Source organism: Melanotaenia boesemani, chromosome 13 (genome assembly GCF_017639745.1).
Source record: "Melanotaenia boesemani isolate fMelBoe1 chromosome 13, fMelBoe1.pri, whole genome shotgun sequence".
NCBI classification, from domain to species: domain Eukaryota; kingdom Metazoa; phylum Chordata; class Actinopteri; order Atheriniformes; family Melanotaeniidae; genus Melanotaenia; species Melanotaenia boesemani.
Genome location: NC_055694.1, coordinates 33,422,725 through 33,446,074, shown reverse-complemented (window position 1 = coordinate 33,446,074; position 23,350 = coordinate 33,422,725). Strand labels below are relative to the sequence as shown.

The 23,350-nt window shown below is 41.4% G+C and overlaps 1 protein-coding gene across 11 annotated transcripts in view; it reads right to left on the bottom strand.

The window, feature by feature from the left end:
• The window catches only part of plch2a (phospholipase C, eta 2a), a 236,502-nt gene that overhangs the window by 40,422 nt on the left and 172,730 nt on the right, over window positions 1–23,350 (bottom strand). For all 11 annotated transcript variants that reach the window (XM_042003059.1, XM_042003060.1, XM_042003062.1 and 8 more), the window contains exons 2-7: window positions 21,342–21,488; window positions 14,958–15,201; window positions 14,708–14,837; window positions 5,548–5,718; window positions 555–648; window positions 48–251 (exon numbers count right to left, since the gene is read on the bottom strand). In XM_042003059.1, the coding sequence (XP_041858993.1) occupies window positions 48–251; window positions 555–648; window positions 5,548–5,718; window positions 14,708–14,837; window positions 14,958–15,201; window positions 21,342–21,488 (990 nt within the window). The remainder of the gene's footprint in view (window positions 1–47; window positions 252–554; window positions 649–5,547; window positions 5,719–14,707; window positions 14,838–14,957; window positions 15,202–21,341; window positions 21,489–23,350) is intronic.

Sequence of the window (23,350 nt, the reverse complement as noted above, 5' to 3'; positions counted from 1 at the left end):
TGTGGGTAGTATGAAGAGAAGCAAAACAACATGGCTTTTAGACCGACCTTCCACACAGCGACAGCCGGCCTGCAGCACCCAGGCGTACATGTCCACCCTGGACTGAGACATCAGCTGGTCCCCCATCAGGTAGGTGTTGTGCGATGAGGCGATGAAGTAGTTGCAAAGCGGCTGGTTCATGTCCTGGCTCACGGTGTAGTGATCTGGGTTGAAGATGTCCCCGGCTGGGCTGCGCATGTAATTTGTAAAACCTAAAATCAAAAGGCAGCAGTTTCATTTTGTGCCTCCTTCTACTCGTCAATGGTTATGAATATATCTGATTGTTGATGTGCAGAGAAGTTAGAAGATTCCTACAGAGTTTGTTCTAAAATTAAAAAAAAATAAGTTTCACTCATTCAGGTTCATTTTCTAGCCCTAAAACTGTCAGCTTAAACAGAAACCACAGTCACAATCTGGTGTTTGTACTTGAACTAGAACATAAAACCATCAACATTCAGATTATTTCCAAAGAAAAAAAACACATTATTACAAAAATCTAAGTTAAGCAGGCTCACCATCAATACCCAGAACCCCTTGCTTCTGGTTTTCAGAGCACGGCTCAAATTTGTTGATTATCTCCAGACAATGGTCCTTGGTCACCTTGGTCATCTGCAAGGTTCAGAACCCGGTGTTTAAAAACAGACTAACACAGCATTCATTGAGAGAAAGCCCTGCAGAGTGAGGGATAATAAAGTTAGAGAAGCTCAGCCTACATATTAGTGCTCTTTCCATCTTGGCAGCATAATTCAACTGTCTGTCTGGTCATTGCTCTTTAAAGCCCTGCTGGATCAATCAGAAACCATCTCTGATAATCAATGAAAAGGGGCGTTGGCCTTCCTCCGTCAGGCTCCGTCAGCGTGTTTATAGCAGTTTAATGAAACATGGTTTTACTCCATTTCTGCCCTACAACTAAAACACGATGCACAATTTCTTTATCACCATTTTAAAATGAGCACCAATTAAAATCTGGATGATAGAGTGGAGTATGGGGAGGAAAATCCACACGAGTGGATTTTAACTGAGATCTGCTCTTACTGTGGACGAGTACTGAGAAGCTGACATTACTCACAGTTACACTGAATGGGAGCTCTTCTGGATTTAAACAATTACAACCCCAACTAAAAGAGGGTTGTAAGGTGGGAAGATGTGTGAAATGCAGAATGCAGGAAGCAGAATGCAATGATTTGCAAATCTCATCAACATATTTTATTCCTGGTACAACATTAGAATAGAACAGAATAGAATAGAATAAACTGGCAACAGGCCAGTAACATGACTGGGTATAAAAGGAGCATTTCAGAGAGGCAGAGTCTCTCTGATGGAAAGATGGACAGAGGTTCACCAGTCTGAGACAAACTGGTTCTAAAGGTTGTGGAACAATTTGAGAAAAATGTTCCTCAGACTTTGAAAAACCCCAAAATCTACAGTGTATAGTATCATCTGAGAATCTGGAGGAATCTCTGTAAGCACGGGACAAGGCTGGATGCTGGTGATCTTCTGCATTAAAAGCAGACATGATTCTCTACTGGAAACCACTGCATGGACTCAGGAAGACTTCCAGAAACCACTGTCTGTGAACACAGTTCACCCTGAAACCCACAAATGCAGGTTAAAGCTCTATCATGCAGAGAAGAAGCCAGATGTGAACAGGATCCAGAACCAGCGCCGTCTTTTCTGGACCTTTCACCAGTACACAAAATCTGGAGCATCATGGAAGCAGAAATCCAGCAACCAAGGTCCAGGACTGTAGAGCAGCTAGAATCCTGCAGACCAACATTCCTCTCTTAAAACTCCAGCAACTGGTCTTCAAAATACAAAAGTAATAAATTCAGACTAGGCTCCGACTGAGACCTTTCCTAATGGATCAGCATCCAGGTCAGAGTCCAGCCCAATTCAGCCTCTTATAATGAAGCTGCTCTGCAATTTGAGCTAAAAACCAACCCGTCCATCATCAGGTGACCATGCCCACTGAGTCAGCTCTAGATTCCAGCCTTGATCATCCAGTGATGTGAGCGTGACATATTTTCACATCTTATCAGAGTTAAAAAAACAGAATCTAACACAGTGTGTGGATAATGATACAAGCAGAGACAACTCTGCTGGATGATGGCATCATTTCTAACCAATTACTTCACAAAACTGCCTCCAACACTAACAGGAGGAGCAAAGCAGTCCAACATGAAGCTACTCAAACGCAGCCTTCTGTTTCTAAAGTCAACTTCCACTCATTAAAACTGCCTAGCACACTGAAAATGAGCTGCAGGAGTACACTAAGATGTACTTCATCCAAAATAAACCTCCATCTCCAGAGTTGTGATGGTGCTCACGCCTCCAGTAGATCTGCAGGGCTCCATTCCCCTTCCCTGCTCTTCCCTGCTCTGTCAACTTTTTGACCTCCTTTGCTGCAGCAGCTTAAAGGGATTTATTCAACAAAAAGAAAATTGTGTGCTTAAGTTTGACTAAAAGTACTCGGGGGGCCTTCAGAGGGCAACTCGTTGTGCCTGAAGAAAAAGAGAAGAAAAAACTAATACCTGAAGGGAAATTATAAAAAATGACAATAAACCATATTCTAATATAATCTGATACAACTAATATATTTTTTTAATTGTATTAATTTATCTAATAATAACTAGAAAGTAATAACGTTACTAAATTATAATTTATTTAATCTATTATAATTAATGCAGTAGTGGAGGACACAAGTTCACCTAAAGGAAGCTGAAGCTCTGACTGGGGTGGATGATGGACATCCCAGTCAGAGCTTCAGCTCCCCATCAGACGACCGCTGGTGTCTGCAGACGGGGACAGAGGTCCAGATGAGGACCCGCTCAGGTCTACAGACATCAAATCCAACCAGACGGCAGAAAAGGAACGAGGGAGAACAGAGGGTACAGAACAGAGGACAGAAGGTAACGATGGGTCGGGACAAATCTGAATTCACCATTTTCAGCAAGGTGATACGTGTCTAGAAATCCAGCTCATCATCCAGCTGATTGCTCCGGAAGCTTCCTCCACTACTCCACTTACAGACCAGGTTCAGGGCAGCTCCAGGCCAATCAGCATTGATCAGTAGTGGCCAACTAGGTCACACATCCAAACCGTTTTAAATCAGCAGAATGTGATCTTTAGATTGCATCCATCATCACAGAAGTCTTTAAACATTTGACATATTTTATATTCGCTATGACTCAGATTATCTTTACCACTTCTGTAGGGGTTCATAGTACTTTGGGTTTGGTTGTGTGGATACCTTCCTGTCCTCTCACATGCAAGCATGGAAAGCTTGAGGCAGCAGAGAGGAAGCATCAGATACAGCTGAAAGGGAGGAGCTGGGTGGATTAGGGTTATTTCCAAACACACAGCTCATGTGAGGAGGCAGTGAGATCAGCTGACTTGATGGCTTCAGAAACTGTTTCATGCAGAAAAACTGAGAAAAACAGCAGCAAGAAGCAAACAAACCTCCCTGCTTCCCATGTGCTTCCATAGAAATGCAACCAATACGACTGGAATTCATCTTCCAAGCAGCCTCTGCAGGACTGACGCTGATGGGCTCAGCTGAGAAGGAACATGGATGACAGCAGCAGACGTTCTAGAAAGCTGCTGATTTCTTTTACTGACACTGCCAGTCCTGTGATCCAGTCAAAGTGGGACACATAGCTGAAACGTGGGCGAGGTCAGCCTGGTTCACATGTAAGGGAGCTTTCAGAGATGCTCCTGGAGGAGGCAGCAGACATGACCATGCTCGAGAGGCTTAAACAGAGCACCCTGTATGAGATTTACAGGCAGGGAATCATCTGATCAACCTTCTTCCCTTCGCACAACAGACAGCGTTACTCCAGGGCTCCTGACTGCGACCAAATGGTCGCATTTTAGGACTAAAATGTGAGACTGCGCGAGTGAATTTTTCATCTTCTCTACAATGGCGACCGATACATTTGCAGGTCTTTTTCTTCTAGTAGTTATAACTAAATTTATTTTGTCGCTAACAAACTTCTGCTCCCCTCTTCAGCCCAGTAGTTCACAGTAATGCACATTAGCTGCTGGTTTGCCGGCTCAAACTAACTTTAATAGGAGAAAAGGAGCCACACAACCAACGAAGAAGACGACAGCCAATGTGCGTGTGAGCGGGGACGAACGAGCTCTGTGATTGGCTAATGTGTGAAAAGAGGCGGGTCTTTGAGGAATTTATTATTATTCAGTGTAGCCAACTTAGCGTCTCTATATTTAGGGAGTTTTCAGACGCCTCTAGCGGCTTTAAAAAAAAGCAGCTAACAACAAATCTAGCGACTTTTTTTCTGGTATTTTTGGAGACTTTTAAAACTGACATGAATGAAGGTAGTTTATCTTGCCAACGAGGAGCGGTGCTGTGCAGACCCTCTCATACGAGGCTTGGTCTTCTCGCAGCAGCAGCAGCTGCATCCAGACGACGTTCACCTCTGTTTCATGACCAGGCTGGAAACTAAACGTAAAAGCTGCTGCTGGAGGATCCTGCGCTGGTTTACCGTCACAGTAACGTCTGTTAATCAAGAGTGTGGACAAAATATTTAAAAAGTTAAAAGTGTTGTGACATGTTCCAGATTCCCAATTAAAAAAACAAAATACACTTAAAAAACTGAACTAAAAATAAAGAAAAAAATTTAAAAATTGCTTTATTTTATTTATTATTTTTATTTATTTATTTATGCTGTTCTAAACATTTTAGGTTGTCCTTTTTTTTAAAATTAAATTTTTGCCCTTCCCTCTTTATGGCAGCATCCATTACAACTATATGTACCAGGCTGATGATGCTAACTAGCGACTTGTAGGACAGCCAATAGCTGCTGTTCTTACTGAGGAGTGGGAACAGTGGCTGAAGAAGCTGTTTATCACCAGGAACTACATGGTCCTGTGGGGGATGATGGGGACAAAGTTGACGTTCTGCTTCGACTACAAAGTGAAAATCAAATCCAATCATCAAATTTGATTTGACAAGTTCCATGTCTACTTGTTTTGTACTAGTGCAGCCAGTAAGATGTTTTTTATGGTATGTCAACTGCTGCACAAATAAGATGTGGATGTAAACATTGTAATTTCTAAATTTATTGTTTAAATATTTATCACTAATACAGTGACAATGAGAGGAAATGTGAATGTTTGCTTTGTAAGGTGATTTCAGTGTGCGGCCCTAAATGTTCTGCTCGCGCTCCTAAAGGTTTAAGTTAGGGGCCGCTGTGGTCCTGGTAAAACAGTCTGGAGTCCTGCACAGGAAGAAAAAATGATGTGGACAGACTGAAGTAACGTGTAAAGACATCAGGCAGGAAGTTATATGAAAGCAAACCGTGTTGGTTTGAGAATCTTACAGAAAGAATCATCACCTGAAAAGTCCAACTCATGTTAAATAATTTCATTACGAGGCCACATAAATACGTGTGAATGTGATGAGGCACAAATTCATTCTCTTCATAGTTAAAGACCTTACAGCGAGATAAAGAATCTCTCAAAATGAGTTCAACACTCTAAATGAAGTACCTTTTGCTCAGTCTCCAGGAAGCGGGTGAGGTCGTCGGTGTCCAGGTGGTCTTTGTGGTTGCTGTAAGTCAGCATGAGGAGGTACAGATCTCTGCGGGTGGACATCATCTTGTAGAAGGAGCAGAACTCCTCAAAGCCCAGCGTTCCCTGGTTGTCATCGGTGTCCGCCTCCTAAACACCAGAAACAACAAACAAGTGTGAGTTTAACCTTCAGGACGCAGAGGAAGAGCTGAAAACGCTCCACCTGAGCTCTGACTCCTGTTTGAAACGAGTCGCCTCTGACCTGTGGAATGAAGTCTGCAATACTACGATTATAGGTGTCTGCAGAAAACTTTATCAACATTTAAAATGAGAACAAAGGCAGCAGTTTGTCTGTAAATGAGCCATAAACAAGCTTTTATTCAAAACCACATTTCGTACATACAGCTCCAAACCTGTATAAAATAAAAAAAGCATAGAATAAAATAAAAATGGATTAAAATAAAAATGAACTGTCTAAAGAAAAAATATAATTATGCACAACAAAAGAATGTCTAACATCAATATAAAATGGAAAAAAGAAGAATGAAATAAACATGCATTAACTATGCAGTCTAAAACCACTATCCGGCTGGACCTTGAACCAACAAGTTGGATTAAAATGAAATTCTCCTGGATGTGGCTGATCAGCGTGACAATTTCAGCCAATCATTTGTCAGCTCATGCGTTTGATCACGTGTGACAGCCAACACGTCTGATCATCATGTTAGAATGCATGTATCATCTGTTGCCATGGTCTCCGTTCTCACGCCTACGCCGATGTCATTCAGCTCTACTCATCTACAAAATCCATAACTCCCACAGCTTCTTCCACTTCGACCAGCCGTCTCGCTCACATCACATCCTGGATGCAAGCCAACTACCTCACACTCAACCGGCAATATTATTGATCCCAAATCCCCAAAGAACATCTGCCTCAGCATAGACAACTCCCCCCCGTCTTCATCCCCTCACCTTGGTATCATCTTCAACAACAACCAACACATCAGCCAAAACCCCAGAGCCGCTGTCTTCCACCTGAAAAGCAAACACCGTCTCCATCCACCTCTCGTCTGTCCTGTAGCTGAAAGTCTGATCCGCACTTCCATCACATCCAGGCTCGGCTGCTGCAACAGAAAGTTTTAAACAGCTCCAATCAACACTCCCCCTCCTCCGGTTATCCCGTCACTATGGTAACCACAACATGCTCATCCTGCTGCCCCTGCCCTCTGGACCCCCGCGTGGAAGTCTGCGGACACCCGACATCGTAAATCTTTGTAAAAATGGTTTTAATGTTTAGTTTGATTGATTTCAGATTTTTAAGTGTGTCTTAACCTGTTTTATGTTCTGCTTGTAAATCATCTTCAGGTGTTTTTAAAGAAGCTTTACAAACAAAATGTATTAACCATTTTTAATGATTATCATGACTTATTATTAATATTACCATTGCTTGTTATTTCTTATCACAGCAGTCCATGAGGACAGGGGAAGTCGGGAATCTAACCAGCGGCCTTCTGACCGACAGACATTCCTCTCCTTGAACATATGGGACCTTCATTATTGATTTATAGATTAACCTGGATTTGACCCTGTGTGTTAAAGCCAGGAATGATTTTGAGTTCAATAAGCGACACCTGCTGATTTACTGCCGGCCAACGAACATTTTCAAACGATTTATGTTTTTACCCAAAAATAAAACTTCTCATACTGATGCATCTCTGGGATGATTGAAGTACTTTTCACTCATACAGCCGTGTTCTACAACGGTGGTGCTATGGATCGGGAAGCAAGGCTACTCTGCAGAAGCTGGAGTTCCTCCATCTTTCTGCATCCAGTTTGCTTTAAATGCTCCATTTAAAACAAACCATTCCACTCCGGCCCTGACAGCTGCTCATAACGATGTTACGTTAACCCCGTATTTATGCTGCTTTCATCCGTTACTGTCAGCACTTGAGCTGCCAAACATATCTTGAGTTCTTCAAATGAAGAAACGTTGCTGAAATGAACTGAACAGAGTTCTGTCTCGAATTTAAAGGACATTATTATTCACACTCTTATTGACACGTGCAGCTATTTTCTGTTTGACTCTGGTTTTGTGTACATTTATGTTTATTGTCATGCTGTATTAACTGCACTTTACTTTTATTCTTATCATGTATAAGATTGTCTGTAGGGTTGTTTCCCCTCCAGCATAAGCAGCTTTTCTTTTTGCAGCTTTCTTAATAAACAGGAGTTGGTTATATAAAGGTTGAATAATATAAATAAAATAACTACATTTTTGGTTTACTTTAGACCAAAGTTTGAAATTAGCTCATTAAAATGGAAATATTAAGAAACCGATCATTTTATCTACTAAATCAGTCTTGTTTTTATTAAATGAATTAAAATTTTTAGATTTTTTTCTTTTTATTGTGAAATGTTTGTTTTAACATTTAGTTTTTTATATAACTCCTATAATTGCACGTTAATAATAATTTGTTGCAGTACTCAATAATCTGACTAAGAATGATTTATAATGAAAAAACCCAACTGTTACACTAATTTCCCTTCAAGGATTAATAAAGGATTTCTAATTTCATTTCACTATAGCACAAAAAAGGAAGCAGCTTTAGCCTCCAACATCACCACCTTTCCAGCAAACGGTAGAAAAAATAAAGTAAAATTAAATTCCGAGAGGAAACCTTCAGGTAAAACGGTTTTTAATCTCAGATGCAGTAAAATGTCTGATGGATGCACGTCTGCACGAGGACAGTTTAGTTTGATGTAAAACCAGCTATTAGCAGAAATGGACCAAACAGTTTTTTTAAAGCAGTTTCAAACAACAGTCTTAATTGTATGAGTCAGATTTCAGTTTAAATATTGGTTTAATCCCAGATTCTTCCAGACGTGGATGCTCCACCTGTGGCTCTGCTGGGTGGAAAATCCCCATTTATCTCTTTATTCTCCTCATCTCCTCCATCAATGACGAGCTCCTGGTGCATCAGCACGGCAGGGTTGGTGTGAGGAAGAGGACTTATTCTCACCGCTTGTCGAACTTTGAACACTGAATTTGTCAAAATGTGTTTTAACTGACTCAAAATGAGATCTTCAGTCCTGATGATGATGATGACGACAACGGTAGGTTTGCCTTTGAAGTTGAAATGAGCTTTAAAATAAATAAAGAAAAATAAAAAAAGCCTGTAAAAGTCTCTTTATAGTGGAGTGAGATTAATGGGAGAACAGCAGCAGGCCACAGCCGACCCATAATCCCCGCCTCGGTTTACGAAGACCGGCCATGACAGGCTCCATATGCTGACCTTCACCGGAGGCGGCCCCGGTCCGTCAGCGATGACGTGTGTGAGCGGTTGGAGTTTGGCTTGGTGTAACACACACACACACACACACACACACACACACACACACACACACACACACACACACACACACACACACAGGGCTGACAGCAGCAGACGATGCTTGCTGGATCAGAAGCTCGGCTTCTCTGATTGGACAAATCATTTCAATGCAGTAGAGAGAAAAAAATATTCGGTTCAGTCATAGTTTCGAGAAGCTGTGTTTAAGATTTGACAATAAATACATTAACAATAATGTCTTCCAACAGCTCTCAACATTTCTTTTACCCCTTGCTGTAATTCTGAGACAAACACGGAGCTCTAGAGGTTTCACATCGAGTTAAGACGTTTGTGTTGATTTAACACTTGAAATTCAGCCGACTAAACTAAGAAAACTGAGAACCATGAAGGCATGAATTATATTTAATCTGAAAGGATTACATGCACCTAAACTGCTGCTAAAATCATACGGATGTAGATTAAAAGAAATAAACTGAGCTTTTCAATCCACGTATTAATACAAGAGAAAAAACCTTTAAATTAACCGCTAATTTTTTTTTATTATTATCGTCTGTTTTTTAGAGACTGACTGTATACCCTATCATTAGGTTTTTGTTTATTTAAAAATAATATACCTAAACTTTTTCACTACTTTTTCTACATTTTGTAAATATGTTTAAGGGCCTCCATCGAGACCAACTGCCCACTGACAGCGATGGATGTTGGCGCTTCATTGATGAAAAAGCAATGATAGGCTAACGAACAGCCCTGTTCACATGTGAGACATGCAACATGAACGGCTTGTTTATTCTGTTCAAGTCAGATCATACAGTAACTCAGACATCTGCCATCTTTCCGCCGATGTTCCCCACAGCTTCTTTCAGATTATAACTGAAAGTGGTGGAAAGAGCCTGCAGAAACAGTGGGGTGTTATGGGCTTTATAGACTCTATAATATAGAGGAACAATTATTTTAACAACACGTAGTCTGATCCTGATATTTCATATCAGCCAGACAAGCAGGCATGTTTATTTTACATCATCGTACCCGACTGGTCCAAGTTGTTTGTTCCAACAGTCAGTCCTTCTACACAGGACAGCGCTGTCTCTGAAACTTTTCTCCCCACATTCTGACATCAGTTTGACCTTCTAATGGATAACCATACTTCTCACAGGATGAGAAACCAAAAAGCTAAACTCCTGTAAAAACGTCTGCAGCGTCCCAGCAGAAGAAGGGGGCTGGGGGTACGTGCATGGGCTGTGCGGAGTATAATTAACATGATTTTATTAGTACCAGTGACACTGGAACAGAGTCTGAAGTGGCGCGAGGTGGCCCGTCAAAGCGCCCACACACCGTCAGACGCTGCTGGAAGGATGCTGTGATAAAAAGTTCTGTGCCAGTGTATTCTGGTCCAGACACCTGAAAGGATGATTCTTTAAAAGGAGACACAGTGAAAGACTGTGAAAATACTTGACCTACTTGCATATTTTCTCTTTTAGGGGCACCTTCTGGCCCAGAACAAGGTTTTCCAGTCGCCCTGTTCTGGTCCATTCCTGTCAAATCAAAAGACTTTCTGCCCCAGTTGTTACTGCTTTCTGTTCATAGTGCAGAAACATTTACAGTCAGATGCACCTCAAACCTTCACAGAGACACCAGGTGCCCCCAGATTAATGGCAAACTGTGAATGTGTGAAAGAAGTGAGGCTGTAACAGGATGTGGAATTCTGCAGCTGTGAATGTCAGAGCAGACATGCCTCCAACAAACCACACCACCCAGATACGGGATGATTCACGTTCAGCCTTCCAACCATCAGACCAGGATCTCTTCCTGAAGCTGCCAGCTGACTCAGAGCAGGACAAACATCAGACCCAGCTGCTGCTTTAAATATATGTCACATAGATGTAGATGACTTGTGACCGTCTGACACCAAAGTGACTGGCACAGATGCATAGAGGCAGAATTACTCATATGGCAGGAGTTAATGGAGCCAGCTGTTCTCCAGCGGACATACTGGAATCAGTAATCACCAACACTGATAAGGAAAAGTCATATGAGCACCCATCACTGGTTAATCCGGGTCATTCTTCAGTCTCTCCAGAAGCAATCTCCTCATCCAGTGAAACATGCAGCGTCTTTTTTTCTGGACAGAAAATATCTGCTGAGCCTTTTTCAATCCCATCATCTCCATTCATTATGTACGAGCTCAGCACTTAGATTGTTAAATGTCTTGTTCTTTTAGTTCAGTGGCTAATATGTAATAATTTACCAGTTAGAAGTGCGGCTGCTTCTTGATACAAAGCTTAGCCTTCACAAAGTCTCTGCTGTAGGGGTTTGCTTTGTGCTCTCATTTAGAAGATTGGTGACGTCTAACATCTATACATCTCTATTCTGTCACCATAACAGGAGGCACCATGGAGCTAATGCTCAAATGAAAGCAAAGACCATACGCCACGTGTCAAGTTAGGAACAGATTTTCATATACACTCAGCGACAACTTCGTCAGCTCCACCTGTTCAACTGCTTGTTAACACACATATCTAGTCATGAAGACATGGTGGAGACGACTTGCACTGAGCATCAGGATGAGGAAGAAAGAGGATTTAAGGGACTTTATATGTGGCATGGTTGTTGGTCTTAGTATTTACTGGGATTTCAACCTACAACCATCTCCAGGGTTTCCAGAGAATGGTCTGAAGAAGAGAAAATATCCAGCGAGCAGCAGTTGTCTGGACCAGGATGTCTGGTTGATGTCAGAGGAGAATGGACAGACTGGTTGGAGATGATAGAAAGACAACAGGAAGTCCAATCACACCAGGTGCCTCCTGCCAGCTAAGAAGAAGACAGTTATGAGGGAAAAAGGTCGGCAATCCCCTTTTTATTAATTCATTTATCTAATCTATATTTTTACATATAGAGTACTACTCAGAAAAATTAGGGACATTTAGCTTTTTGTTTGATCCCTAGAATTAAGCTAAAATGCTCTTTAACCTTTAATGTGAACTTAATTAGACTTTTATTAAACTTTTAAATGTACGTGTACGACTGCTCAATGTTTACGTATTTACTGCTGTTCATTAACAAGATGATTAAGCAACAAAATAAAACAAAAATAGTATCTGAACCGTGCATGGAGCACTACATGCTGTCGTTCAACAGCAGCTTGCTGTCTAAACTAGCGCTGTAAAAAACAACAACGCGCAGCATGACAAGCTCCGTACATCCATCATTTCTCGGTTATGACAGCAGGACGCAGAGACGAGATGGAAAAGATGAGCCGGATGGATGGATGGATGGATGGATTTGAGAAATAACATTAATGGAGCAACCCGTGGGCGTCCCCTCCACGGAGAATGTGGGTGTTTTCACACACTCTTCCCGGTCTGAAGGTTCCACACCCGCACTTTTTTTTTTCTTTTTAAAACTTATCCTGCGTTTTCCACCAACGTGTCTGCTCTGGAGGATCTCTGGCTGTCTCTGTGCAGCAGCTGCTTCCTCCTCCTCTCATGTTGTTCTGTGAATCATGACGGCCATCGGTGATCAGCTGATCGGCTTTTCTCTTGAAGCGCTTGTTTAGCAGTTCATGGTTTGCACCAACACATATTTACCTCAAAGGGTTGTCTACCACCATTGGCTGGTGGTAGACAGGGTTTATACTTCAGCTATGCAGGGGCGGGTCTAGAAAAGTTATGATGGGGGGGCCAGGCAGGAGCACTGACCAGGAAAAGGGGGCACAGATGAGACTTTTTTTAGGTCTAGATCTTATGAAACATTGAACTGATTAATACAACTAAAGTGATCGTCTGACGTGAAAAAGTGAAGAAAAACGTGTAAAACTTACAGCCAGTGATGTATTTTACCAGCAGGTGTTTACTTTGGGTGAAGCTGCTGTAGGACTTTTATCACTGCTGCACAAACACTCGTCAATGATAAAAAAAAAAAGCTGTTTTTATCCACATCATCAGTTTTATCAGAGTTTCTTCATCAGTGTCGGCTGTTTAGCTTCAGTCGTCACATCTGCTGTTTTTAGGACAGAAATTATCACCATGGAGACGGCTGGTGAGGTGATGATATGTGAATTCTGAATTATGATCTAGAACGTGGTAGAGATGATACAGAACAACATATAGAAGTACATTACATGCTGCATTCACTGACCATTGGACATCTGACATTTACCGAAGAGAAGGTCAGTTAACAGTAAATATTTGTAGCATCGGCTCGTTCTGTTGCAGTAAAAACGGGGAATTTCAGGCAGTCGCGAATGGTGATTAATCATGATTCATTTGAAAGTTGTGATTAATCATGATTAAAAATTTTAATCCTTTGACAGCCCTAATCTAAACAGTCCTCTTCATCATCCTGTTCACATTTTACCATCATCAGACCAAGATAACACCTAATACAGGACAAGCTGTGGTGCACTACCCACTGTTAGCTTTTGTTTCAATAAACTGTTTGAGATGAAGGAATAAAATTACATGATTCCTACATCATGATGTAATATCAGTGTAGCATTAACTTCTTACAATTTCTATAAATTTCAGCTGAAAGTTGAACATCTAACTTTTTGTGATCAGAATTCCTGCACAGCATGCTTCAAAAAGAATCAAATCACCAGTAAACAAGTACAACAGTAGTAAAGGTAGGCTTCCAGCTAGGAGAGCCTATAAGTAGGTTAAGCCAGAAAACTAGGCAAGAGATTGCCAACACACAAATCTTCATTAATGAACACACACACACACACACACACACACACATACACACAGGGCCAGATTGGTCCCTGGTGTGTTTACCCTGCATTACACCAGAGCCCATCTGTTTCCCAGGAGCACCATATGGGTGACCATGAACAGGCCGCTGGACTTAGTGATGCCAAGCTGGCTAGCTGCTCTGCAGGAGGAGGGCTAAAGCAACATGTTTAACATGTCAGCATGCTAATCCTGAACTGTCCAAGGGTTAGCGGCTCAGCTGCGGGTTAGCCAACATCTGCAGTCACACTGTCTTCCCTGCTCATTCACAATCTGCCGGGAAGCCACGTATTCACTGCAGAGTCCAGAGACCCAATAAGCCCCTTTACTTTCATAATGAGCTGCTTTGGTTCAGTAGCAGCATACATTAAAGGCTTGAAGTTATAACAGCCTTCAATGAGACGAAAGGATGACATCCACTTATGTTACTGTGTTGCACTAAGGATAAAAAAGCTTGCATAAAAAACTCAAACTGCTGATTTACAGGAATAAAAGTGACAGATTTCCATTAAACACAGTTTGTGTATGTGAAGTGTTCCAGGAATCAAATCACAAGTTATCATGTTGCTTAAGGAAATTACAGAAAGTTTATTATATCATGAAAATTTTTGGGAGGTTAATAAAAGGTTTACCACACTGCTTCTACAAAAGGTTCCAGTTTTATGTAGATATACAAGGCTGCGCTTTCATAAGCTGAAGGTAAATGTCAGCATCTGACACGGTTTTCTTTTTTCTCTCTGAAGATGCTTCAGCACCTGACAAAAGAACCCTTTTCAAAAAGTTCTCCTAAAGGCTGAATAGTGTGGGATTTATGAATAATTGTTTATTTTTTAAAACCGTACAAGTGCAAAGAAAATGCATTTTGGCCTTGAATTCTCTTCTACTCCAGGAGCTTTTGACTTCGTCATGAATACGGGGCCTGGGTGAATAGCATGAATGCAATAAAGAAGAAGGCAGCACCTGCCTTCAGGACCGCAACCAGAAACAATGACATGCTCATGCTCCAGAATCAGAGAAGAAGAATGAAATGACTGCACGGAGCGCTGATGCTTGTGTCTGTACCTTGAACATCTGCTTGACCTTGGAGCGGGGAAGGTTGACGTTGAGTTTGTGCAGAAGCTGGAGGACTTCACTGATGCTCAAACTCCCGTCACCGTTCTTATCGGCCTCAGTGAAGGTCTGCTTCAGCCATGTGATGAACGGTCGGTTAAGGTTTTTTGTTTTGTTTTTTTTTTGCAACACATCCAGCTACACCTGAAAATGACATCTCATCCGTGATGCAACATCTCTACCATACGGCTGTGAAGGATATTGGTCGCGGGTGCGCTGTCTCTTGGCCAGACTGTCCTCGTCACTGATGCCGGCCATCAGGTACTTGAGGCCGGTGATCCAGGTTCGGGCCTCCTCTCCTGTGCCAGAGACCAGGTCCAGGGACTCCATGTGTTCGCCGTAGTACAGGCTGAAGCAGCAGTTGGGGTCGAAGCTGCCGTCTGCATATCGCTGAAAGATCTCCGACTGCTTGCCTTCACACACTTCACGGATAGAGTCGATGGAGACTGAGGAAACAGGAAGTTAACAAATGAGTGGTACAAAATAACTTTAGTGTTAAATCATTTTCTACTTCAGCTGCGTTGTGTCTGAGGTTGTTAAAGGGGCTTATTATGGAGAGAAAAGTTTAATGAACATAGAAAAATGTATTCTTGTAAATGGGTCCCGTTAGTGAGCCGTTCAGATCTGACTGGTTGTTCTGGAAACTACGTACTTCACTTGTATGTACTGAATTTTCCTAATTGTAGTATACAGCAAGCGAACTACTGCAGTGTGTGAAACGTGCCTGGATGGTGCTCTTATTTGGAAAGATTCTCCTGTATTCATCTGACCAGTCTACATTTCACACTTTATGCCATCATTCTTTAATTGAATCTGCCACAGCAGTCTCAAAACTGATGAATTCTCTTTTATGTCTATTCATTTATTCATCATCTTTATTATTCTAATCATAATTAAAGCTTAATGACAACACATCTGACAACTTATTGGTTTATTGACGTTTTCATGTGAGCGGATCCAGCGTCCTCAGGTGCAGCAATGACTAAACTACAGGTAACTACATGTGTACCGTCTTCTTCTGTGGTGCTTTCAATACGGTACTTATCCCAAATGGTGTTCTAGCTCCTATCAAACAAATCTACTACTGCAGTTTTAAAGTTGTTTGTCCATCCAGAGACACCGTGGTAAAAATGATGGTACAAATATGGCAGCTGCCATGTCTATGGATTCACAGCAAGTAGAAATAAACAGTTCATTCCGAGAGGATGAAACCACAACAGTAAAGTGATTAGATACCAATAGAAATGGTTTTTAATTCTCTGTTACATGATTTTTTTCGACACTGCACCTTTAAAGGCTTGCCGACAACGTGTGAGTACAAACGTAGAACGAGGAACGTTCTACGTAGAAGAGGATTTCATAAACAGCACTTGCCTTCACCTCCTTCCAAAATCTTCTCAAATCATGCTTTCATTTGTCACCTTTCAGAACTTGGACGTTTAAACGTAAAATGAGTAAATTCTCATCAACAGCACACAGTCAATTTTACTTTTTATTCAGACAAAGAAACATATTGGTGCTCTTGGAGCAGGAGGAGTGACGATAAACCCAGAGGCTGATGGAGGAATTACTAGGAATATAAATCTGCCTGCTGGTTGTTGGGCCTCCGTAGTGTAGTGCTTTAACAACATTTGCTGGTTAAACTTGACTGGCAACAAGACTGAGGCTCAAGCACCAGTTGTCTGTGATCAAACTGCACACAAGGGAAATGCAGGTATCTGAGAATAAACCTGCACATTAGTAATATATCATTAATAAGAGTGGAAGTAAGAAGCTAACAGGCTATGCACCACATGAATCTCATTCAGAAATAACCTGTTGGAAGAAACAGGATAAGGATTCGTGTTTTACACATCTAACAGACCAAGTCTATGTTCTGATGCCCTGAATATGAATACTAAAACAATAGTCGTATACAAACACTCATCAATTACAGCCACTCCAGGCTGCATGTGCAGCATCTATCAGTCTGAGGCAGCTGCTTGAATACTTTACTCGTGGCTGTTTAAGATGCCACCAACATGATGCTCTGCATGCTGCATGCAGCTTGTGTGCTCCCATGTGGCTACGAGCCCTCCCTAAAAACCAGCATCACCACACCAGACCAAACCAGACACCAGAGTGAGTTAGAGTGCCGCTCCTTGACGAAGCACTTCAATGAATTATGCAGCGGAGTACCCCAGGCACTCCTTAGACAAGGAGAACCACAGCTACGCGGGGAGGGAGGGAGTTGTGTGTGTGTTTATGTGTGTGTGTGTGGGTTGGGGGGCATTGTTTTAACCATGGAAAGCACGTTGGGCTGCATTTATGTATGAAAAGTGCTCTATAAATAAAGACTGATTGATTGATTGATTGATCGATCCGGAACCCGTTGTTGAGCGGATGACTATCTGAGCTCCTAAGAGACTGATTCCTAACTTTTTATTTCAGTCCCTCGATCAGGTCTGAATTTCTATTTGTTCAGTTTGTTGCTTCGCGTCATCTGCTGGTTCTGAAGCTTCAAGTTTTTCTTCCCATGTTGGTCTTTTTCAGGCCAGAAGGCGACCGAAGGAGATGGAGATTGGAAATGAACTCCAGCTAATTCTTTTTAGTTTTCATTTAATACTAAATGAAAAATAAGGATTAACTGGAGGGTAACATAATACACAGGTGTCATATCTCATGTCTATGAGAAACTTTAATAAAGTTGGTGACCAGTCAGAATGTGGCTGAACCACCGACGGTCTCTGTGTGGGAAAACAGCTTTCTGAAGATCTTTCGGAGGTTTTTTGGGGACATTTTTATGCCTTTTTCTGTCCAGTCCTTTTAACCGACCTTTTTTTCACTATGAATCATTCAAGCATGAAAAATCTTCTAATTCAAGGTATTTTACATGCTTGTAATCTCACATGCAATCAAACACACTGATGGTGTTACGCTGGGTTTGTCTGGTAAAGTGTTAAGGTCAGACTGGGTAAGCAGTCAATGTGCAGGCCCGGGGAAATCCTTAAAAAGCCGAGCAGACTGGCAGAGAACGTATTCCCAGAAAAGACTGAGACATGGAGATCTGTCAGGGTTTCACACAGTGTGACTTGTTTCAAACTGGGCTTCAGTAAAAACTGACATCATGCATGGGACTCGCAGACGGCGTGACCCAACATCCATGCCCTGTACTTCAGGAGTAAAGCTGAGGGAGCGCAGCGTCTCCTCCCTACATACATCAAACTGCACAAATAACCTAAGAGGAGGGCGGATTAGGATGGAAGATGTCCTGCATCACAAGGTCAACTCAGCTCTGTGGGAAAGGAGCTTAAAGTCTCCATCACAGGAAGTTTAGATTTCAGGATTTAAATGGGATATGTCATGGAAAAATCCACTTTTTTAGTCCTTAAATACATGTTTTTGTGCACTATTAGTGTTTATCAATGCAGAAAATTTAAATACTTTCTCTCCTGATGCTGTGTACATATCTTTATATTCTTTTTGGGTAATATTTTTCAGCAGGTTTCATCAGTGAGGTTTATAAAAAATGCTGACTGTGAGAATTTTTTACAACCTGCTTTGATCCCAGTCGCTGCTAGTTGATTGTAAAACTTGACCCGAGTCACTCATTCAACAATAAATGCTTTTGGATTTAATGTAAAATGTTCATTAGGACCCGATGAAACATTGCTTTTTGCCTGTGGCCATGTCTCGAAGGCACCTCAGGCCCCCCCTCATCACCACCTCTGTAGAAGAACAGCTGGATTTATTCTGATCTGCCAGTGAAGCCTGTGTTTGCCATTTTTATTTGGGGGCATATGTGCAAGACACTTTTTGGGAAGATTAAAGCTGATGAATAATTAAATGGACTTAAGGAGCTTATTTTCCAGGACTACAGAGGAGGGAAGCAACAGGAAACTGATCCTCTAAGCCCCCCTGGGACGCCCAGCCAGGCTGGGAGCTACCACCAAGACGTCCCTTCCCTTTCTTTTGTTCTAAAAACACTCTGAGCACCAATGGATGTTTGACTGTTGCAGACATTATGCAGGAATAATAAAGTTCAATCCAAAAGCTTCATCCACGATGGGAAGTTAAAAACGAGAAACTTTAAGAAAAACAAGGAAAAGTCATGTTAACTTTCTAAACATTAAAATGTTTATTGCACTTTTTTGTTCTTGTAACGTCAAGAAAACTATAAGCTTATTTGCACCAAAACAACTTTATTTATAAAGCACTTTAAACGACCACAGCTGAACAAGGTGCTGCACACAAGTTAAATCAAGATACAAATGAAAGCATCAGACATAAGATCCGATAAGTAATCTAATACCGTGTGAGAAACAACAGCTATTCACTGGAAAGAAATGGGCTTTGCAAAGAAAAACGATTGAAATGTGAAATATGTCATGTTTATAGCAAAAGAAAGGCCAGAATGAGCTCCTTTAAAGGCCAGGAGCTCTATCAGCCTGCCAGTCAGTCAGCTGTCACACACTGAAAATGACTTTCTACCATCTGCTTTCACACTGCTGCAAAATGATAGTGATCGCCTCAAATAATCACACTCACACATGTTTAGTTTTGACATGTGATGTGACTCAGATTTTACACCCTGCCATGTACTGTATCCAGGTCAGAAATCCCACCGCAGTAACCACGGTAACCACTGCACTAAAACCTGACTTGAATGACTTGATCTTCTCAGTCTTGTTCGCTGTTTACCAGCAACTGTTAAAATATGGCTGACTGTGCAGAAGCAAAACATTTCCTATGTAAAAGCATCAAGTTATTAAGTTTAACCCTATGAAAAAAATGGGCGCTTCAAATAAAGACCAGACTTTTTACTTTACTCATCCCCAACTGGGGAAATTCAGGTGTCCAGCAGCATGTTAGTCATACTTTATCAAGCACTCCCACAACCAAAACTACTACTACAAAAGCACAACATAACAGTAAAAAAATAAGTTACAGGCTCCTATCAGTAATACCGATTTAAAGGGCTACTTGGATTTGTGTGTGTTTTGGTTTGTAAGTACTTCTGAGTAGTCTGTGTTGTAGTTGCAGAAATCAGCAGTGAGAGGACCTCAGTTTGGAAACTAAGACCTATCCTGAAGGAGAAAAGACATTTTCTCCATGTGAAACCACTTTAGCACCAAAATGTTCGTAGCAGCATCTGAATTTGGTCACTGCATGAAGAGGCTGCTTAACATGTTGAACTTTGAAGCTAAATTTAGTAAACAGAGAAATCTGACTTTTTGTAAAGGAATGATTAGTGCAGCGTTGAAGGGAATGAGACGTCACAGCTCAGCAGGCAATTAAAGAGAATCCCTCAAAAAACAAAAAACAAACAAAAACAAACTTCCACCTAGGGCTGGGCGATTAATCGGTAAAATCGATAAATCGAATTTTCCATTTCTGGAGATTTATTTGAATGAAAATCTGGATTTTTTTCCAGAGTTAGTTAGCAGCAGACTTCGCTCCACACCAGAACGGTGTTTGTCTGACAGATTTTCAGTGAAGAGGTCCTTCACTCATGGCTGGGATTTAGCTGTACGTATAACTGCAGTGAGAAATGCTGCTCTCTACAAGATGCAGAAGTCAACTTAACCCACAAACCCTCGTTAAGAGACGACCTCCATCAGAGGAATTATTTCTGTATGATAAGGATCCAGATGGAAAGAGATCACGGATGCATTGTGTCGCATATTTCTATGTAAGATATGAAGTCATTTATATGGTGGAAAAGCTTTGACATTAAATGCTTTATTTTTGCTGGCATTCATCTATATAAACATAAATGTTTTTAATAAGTTTATTTATGTTTTGTAAAAGAAAAAAAAAAAAACGGAAATCGGATTTGGTTATAAAAAATCGGAGATTTTATTTTTAGGCCACATTGACCAGCCCTACCTCCACCTGAGCTGCAAACAGTCAGAAATGAAGCAGAAGGATCAGAAAACTTCATTTTCCTAAAAAACAAGTTAAAAACTAACACTAACTACACAAATGTTTGTTTGCAAATTGTATTTCCTTTGAAATGACTTTTTCTACCAGTGGGGTAATTTCTCTTAAATCCTCTCATTTTCTACATATATAACAAGTTTTGCTCAATTTCATTAACACTAACCCAATTCCACTGTGATCAGCTGTGAGTCATTTATTCTGCAGGTCTAATCCCAAAACACAAACTTGAAGACAGTAAACATGAATAAAAGCACAAATACTTAAAAAAGCCCAGCAGGAAACAAGTCGGACCGAACCTTCATTTATGCCACGCAGACATTCTTCAGTTTAGAAAATAGAGATGCTTTGCAAAGCCACAGTAACACCATGTACACAAAAACAAACAAAAAACTGTGCTGCTTCATCTAAACTCCTAATTTTTCGGTTTTTTATGGTTTTTTTGGGGGTTTTTTTTGGTTTGTTTTTTGGTTGTTTAGGTCTTTGAGCTGCTGTCAGTTTGAAACTTGAATTTTCAAAGAGAAAAGCTTTTTTAGAAAAGGACCTCAGGATAACAACGACGTTTGATGAGACAATGCCACATTTTCACACATTTTAACTACATCATAAATCTGCTCCCTGTTGGAGCAGTTTGGATTTGAAACACTGACTTTAAGAAGATACTCACTCTTAGCTTTTTCATTTTTGCGCGAGGGCCTCCAGCGGATGCAGGACTTGTGGTCGTCCAGGTAGAAGAACCGCACCAGTCCCTTGGAGCCGCCGCGGAGCTTCACCATCTGGGTCCCCATCTGCATGGAGCTCATGCATTTTTCCACTGGAGGGAAGGAAACAAGCCAGGAAGAAGAGGAGGGGGAGAAAAAAAAGAGAAATGGTTGGAAAGTTGTCATAAAGGAAACTGAATTGCAGTGCAACTCAGAGTGAGACAAAAATATACATATACTGGTGTTATTTCACAAAAATCCATTCAGGATTTCATGCAACATAGTTATTTACGTACAAACTAGCATGAACACACAAGGTTGCAGAGTGAAAGCATTGGATCTGCTGTCTGAGCTGACAGGACTTTGCTTGTCTCGTGGGAGGAGAGAAAGCAAGGGAAGAATATTTCACCATGAAAAGCCATTTAATAGAACCCTTCTTCATACTGCAGGGTATGACAGACCAAGAAGAAGAAAGTACAAACACAAACCAGACGCTCTCTGCAAAGTGTGACGTTTATATTGTGACCAAAACACTCAGAGAGCTGATTTCAGTCAGTTTAGCCAAAATCCTGAATGACGTGCAGACAGCGCTGGGTGTGCAGGAAGATAACGTGTGGTAATCCGCCATGTCTCTGTGCTGCCGTCACACACCCTGATTATCAATTACCAAGTGTCTGCCAGATCGTATCAAACCACTTTCCTGCAACATGCTGGGAATTAGGCCACCTCAGCATGCACATGTTAACAGGTTAACAAGTTAAGAAGGTTGCTGACACATGAGGAGCAATGCTGCATTCAAGGTAACACTAAGGAAAACATTGTTCTGCTAATGATGGCAATTCAAACCTCCATCATGGAAGATTTAAGAATTTAATACATTCATTTAAATATTTATTTAAAAACATTTTTTTTTAAATGTATTTTTTACATGAAATCCTGTCGGGGAGGCTAGTAGTGCAAATCACTTTAATCTCAAACACCTGCAGAGTCCGGTGAGAAGAAAAATGAACAAGGCAAGATAAGAAACTTTGACTGTTCACTTCATTTAAAAATAATTCAGCTTGTAGTGAGACAGAGCAGCAGTGGTGCATCGCTCTGGCTGAGCATTGATTTGCCTCGCTGCAGATGACCCAGCCCCAGGGTATCATTAATGTAGTTCAGCGCTGTTCTCCTGACCTCTGATATCGAATTCCTGCCCAGAGAAGTATCAACAAACTCCACAAGTCCACAACAGCACAGCGAGCGCAGAGTTAGCCAAACAACAAACACCTGCTGAGACTGGCTAATTAAAACCTGCTGGGAATGTAGATACCCGGAGGTTCCAGTCTGATCAGCTGTCACAGGCTAATCAAAGCGTCACCTACTCCACACACACACACACACACAGAAAGCTCCACACACCAAGTTCCACACACACACCAAGCTCCACACAGAAAGCTCCACACACACACACACAGAAAGCTCCACACACCAAGCTCCACACAGAAAGCTCCACACACACACACACACACACACACACACACACACACACACACACACAGAAAGCTCCACACACCAAGCTCCACACACACAGAAAGCTCCACACACAAAGTTTTGTTTTACCCCTTTTCTCCTTTTTTTGAAAATTAAGGAATTAAAGTTCAGACTTTATTTTGAGATAAATGTTCCTGGATATATTTATTCATTTTTGTCTCCATACTCAGAGGATGAACATTACCTAAAGGTTTGTAAAACAGTGACTGTGGGCAGGGCCATTTTGGGTGCTTTAAGTACAACCGCTTTGAACCCCCCTTGGTTCTGTTCTTGTTTTCCATTTGTGTGTGTGGGAGAGGATGGAGGGAGTCGACTCAGAGCAGATCTAACAGCTGTTGGCATCTGCTTGCAGAAGTTTTTATTTTGGAGTGGTTGCAGCCAACCAGCGGATAAATTGTCAGCAACACGGGATCACTTTTTTTCAGAAAGCTACAATAGTTTT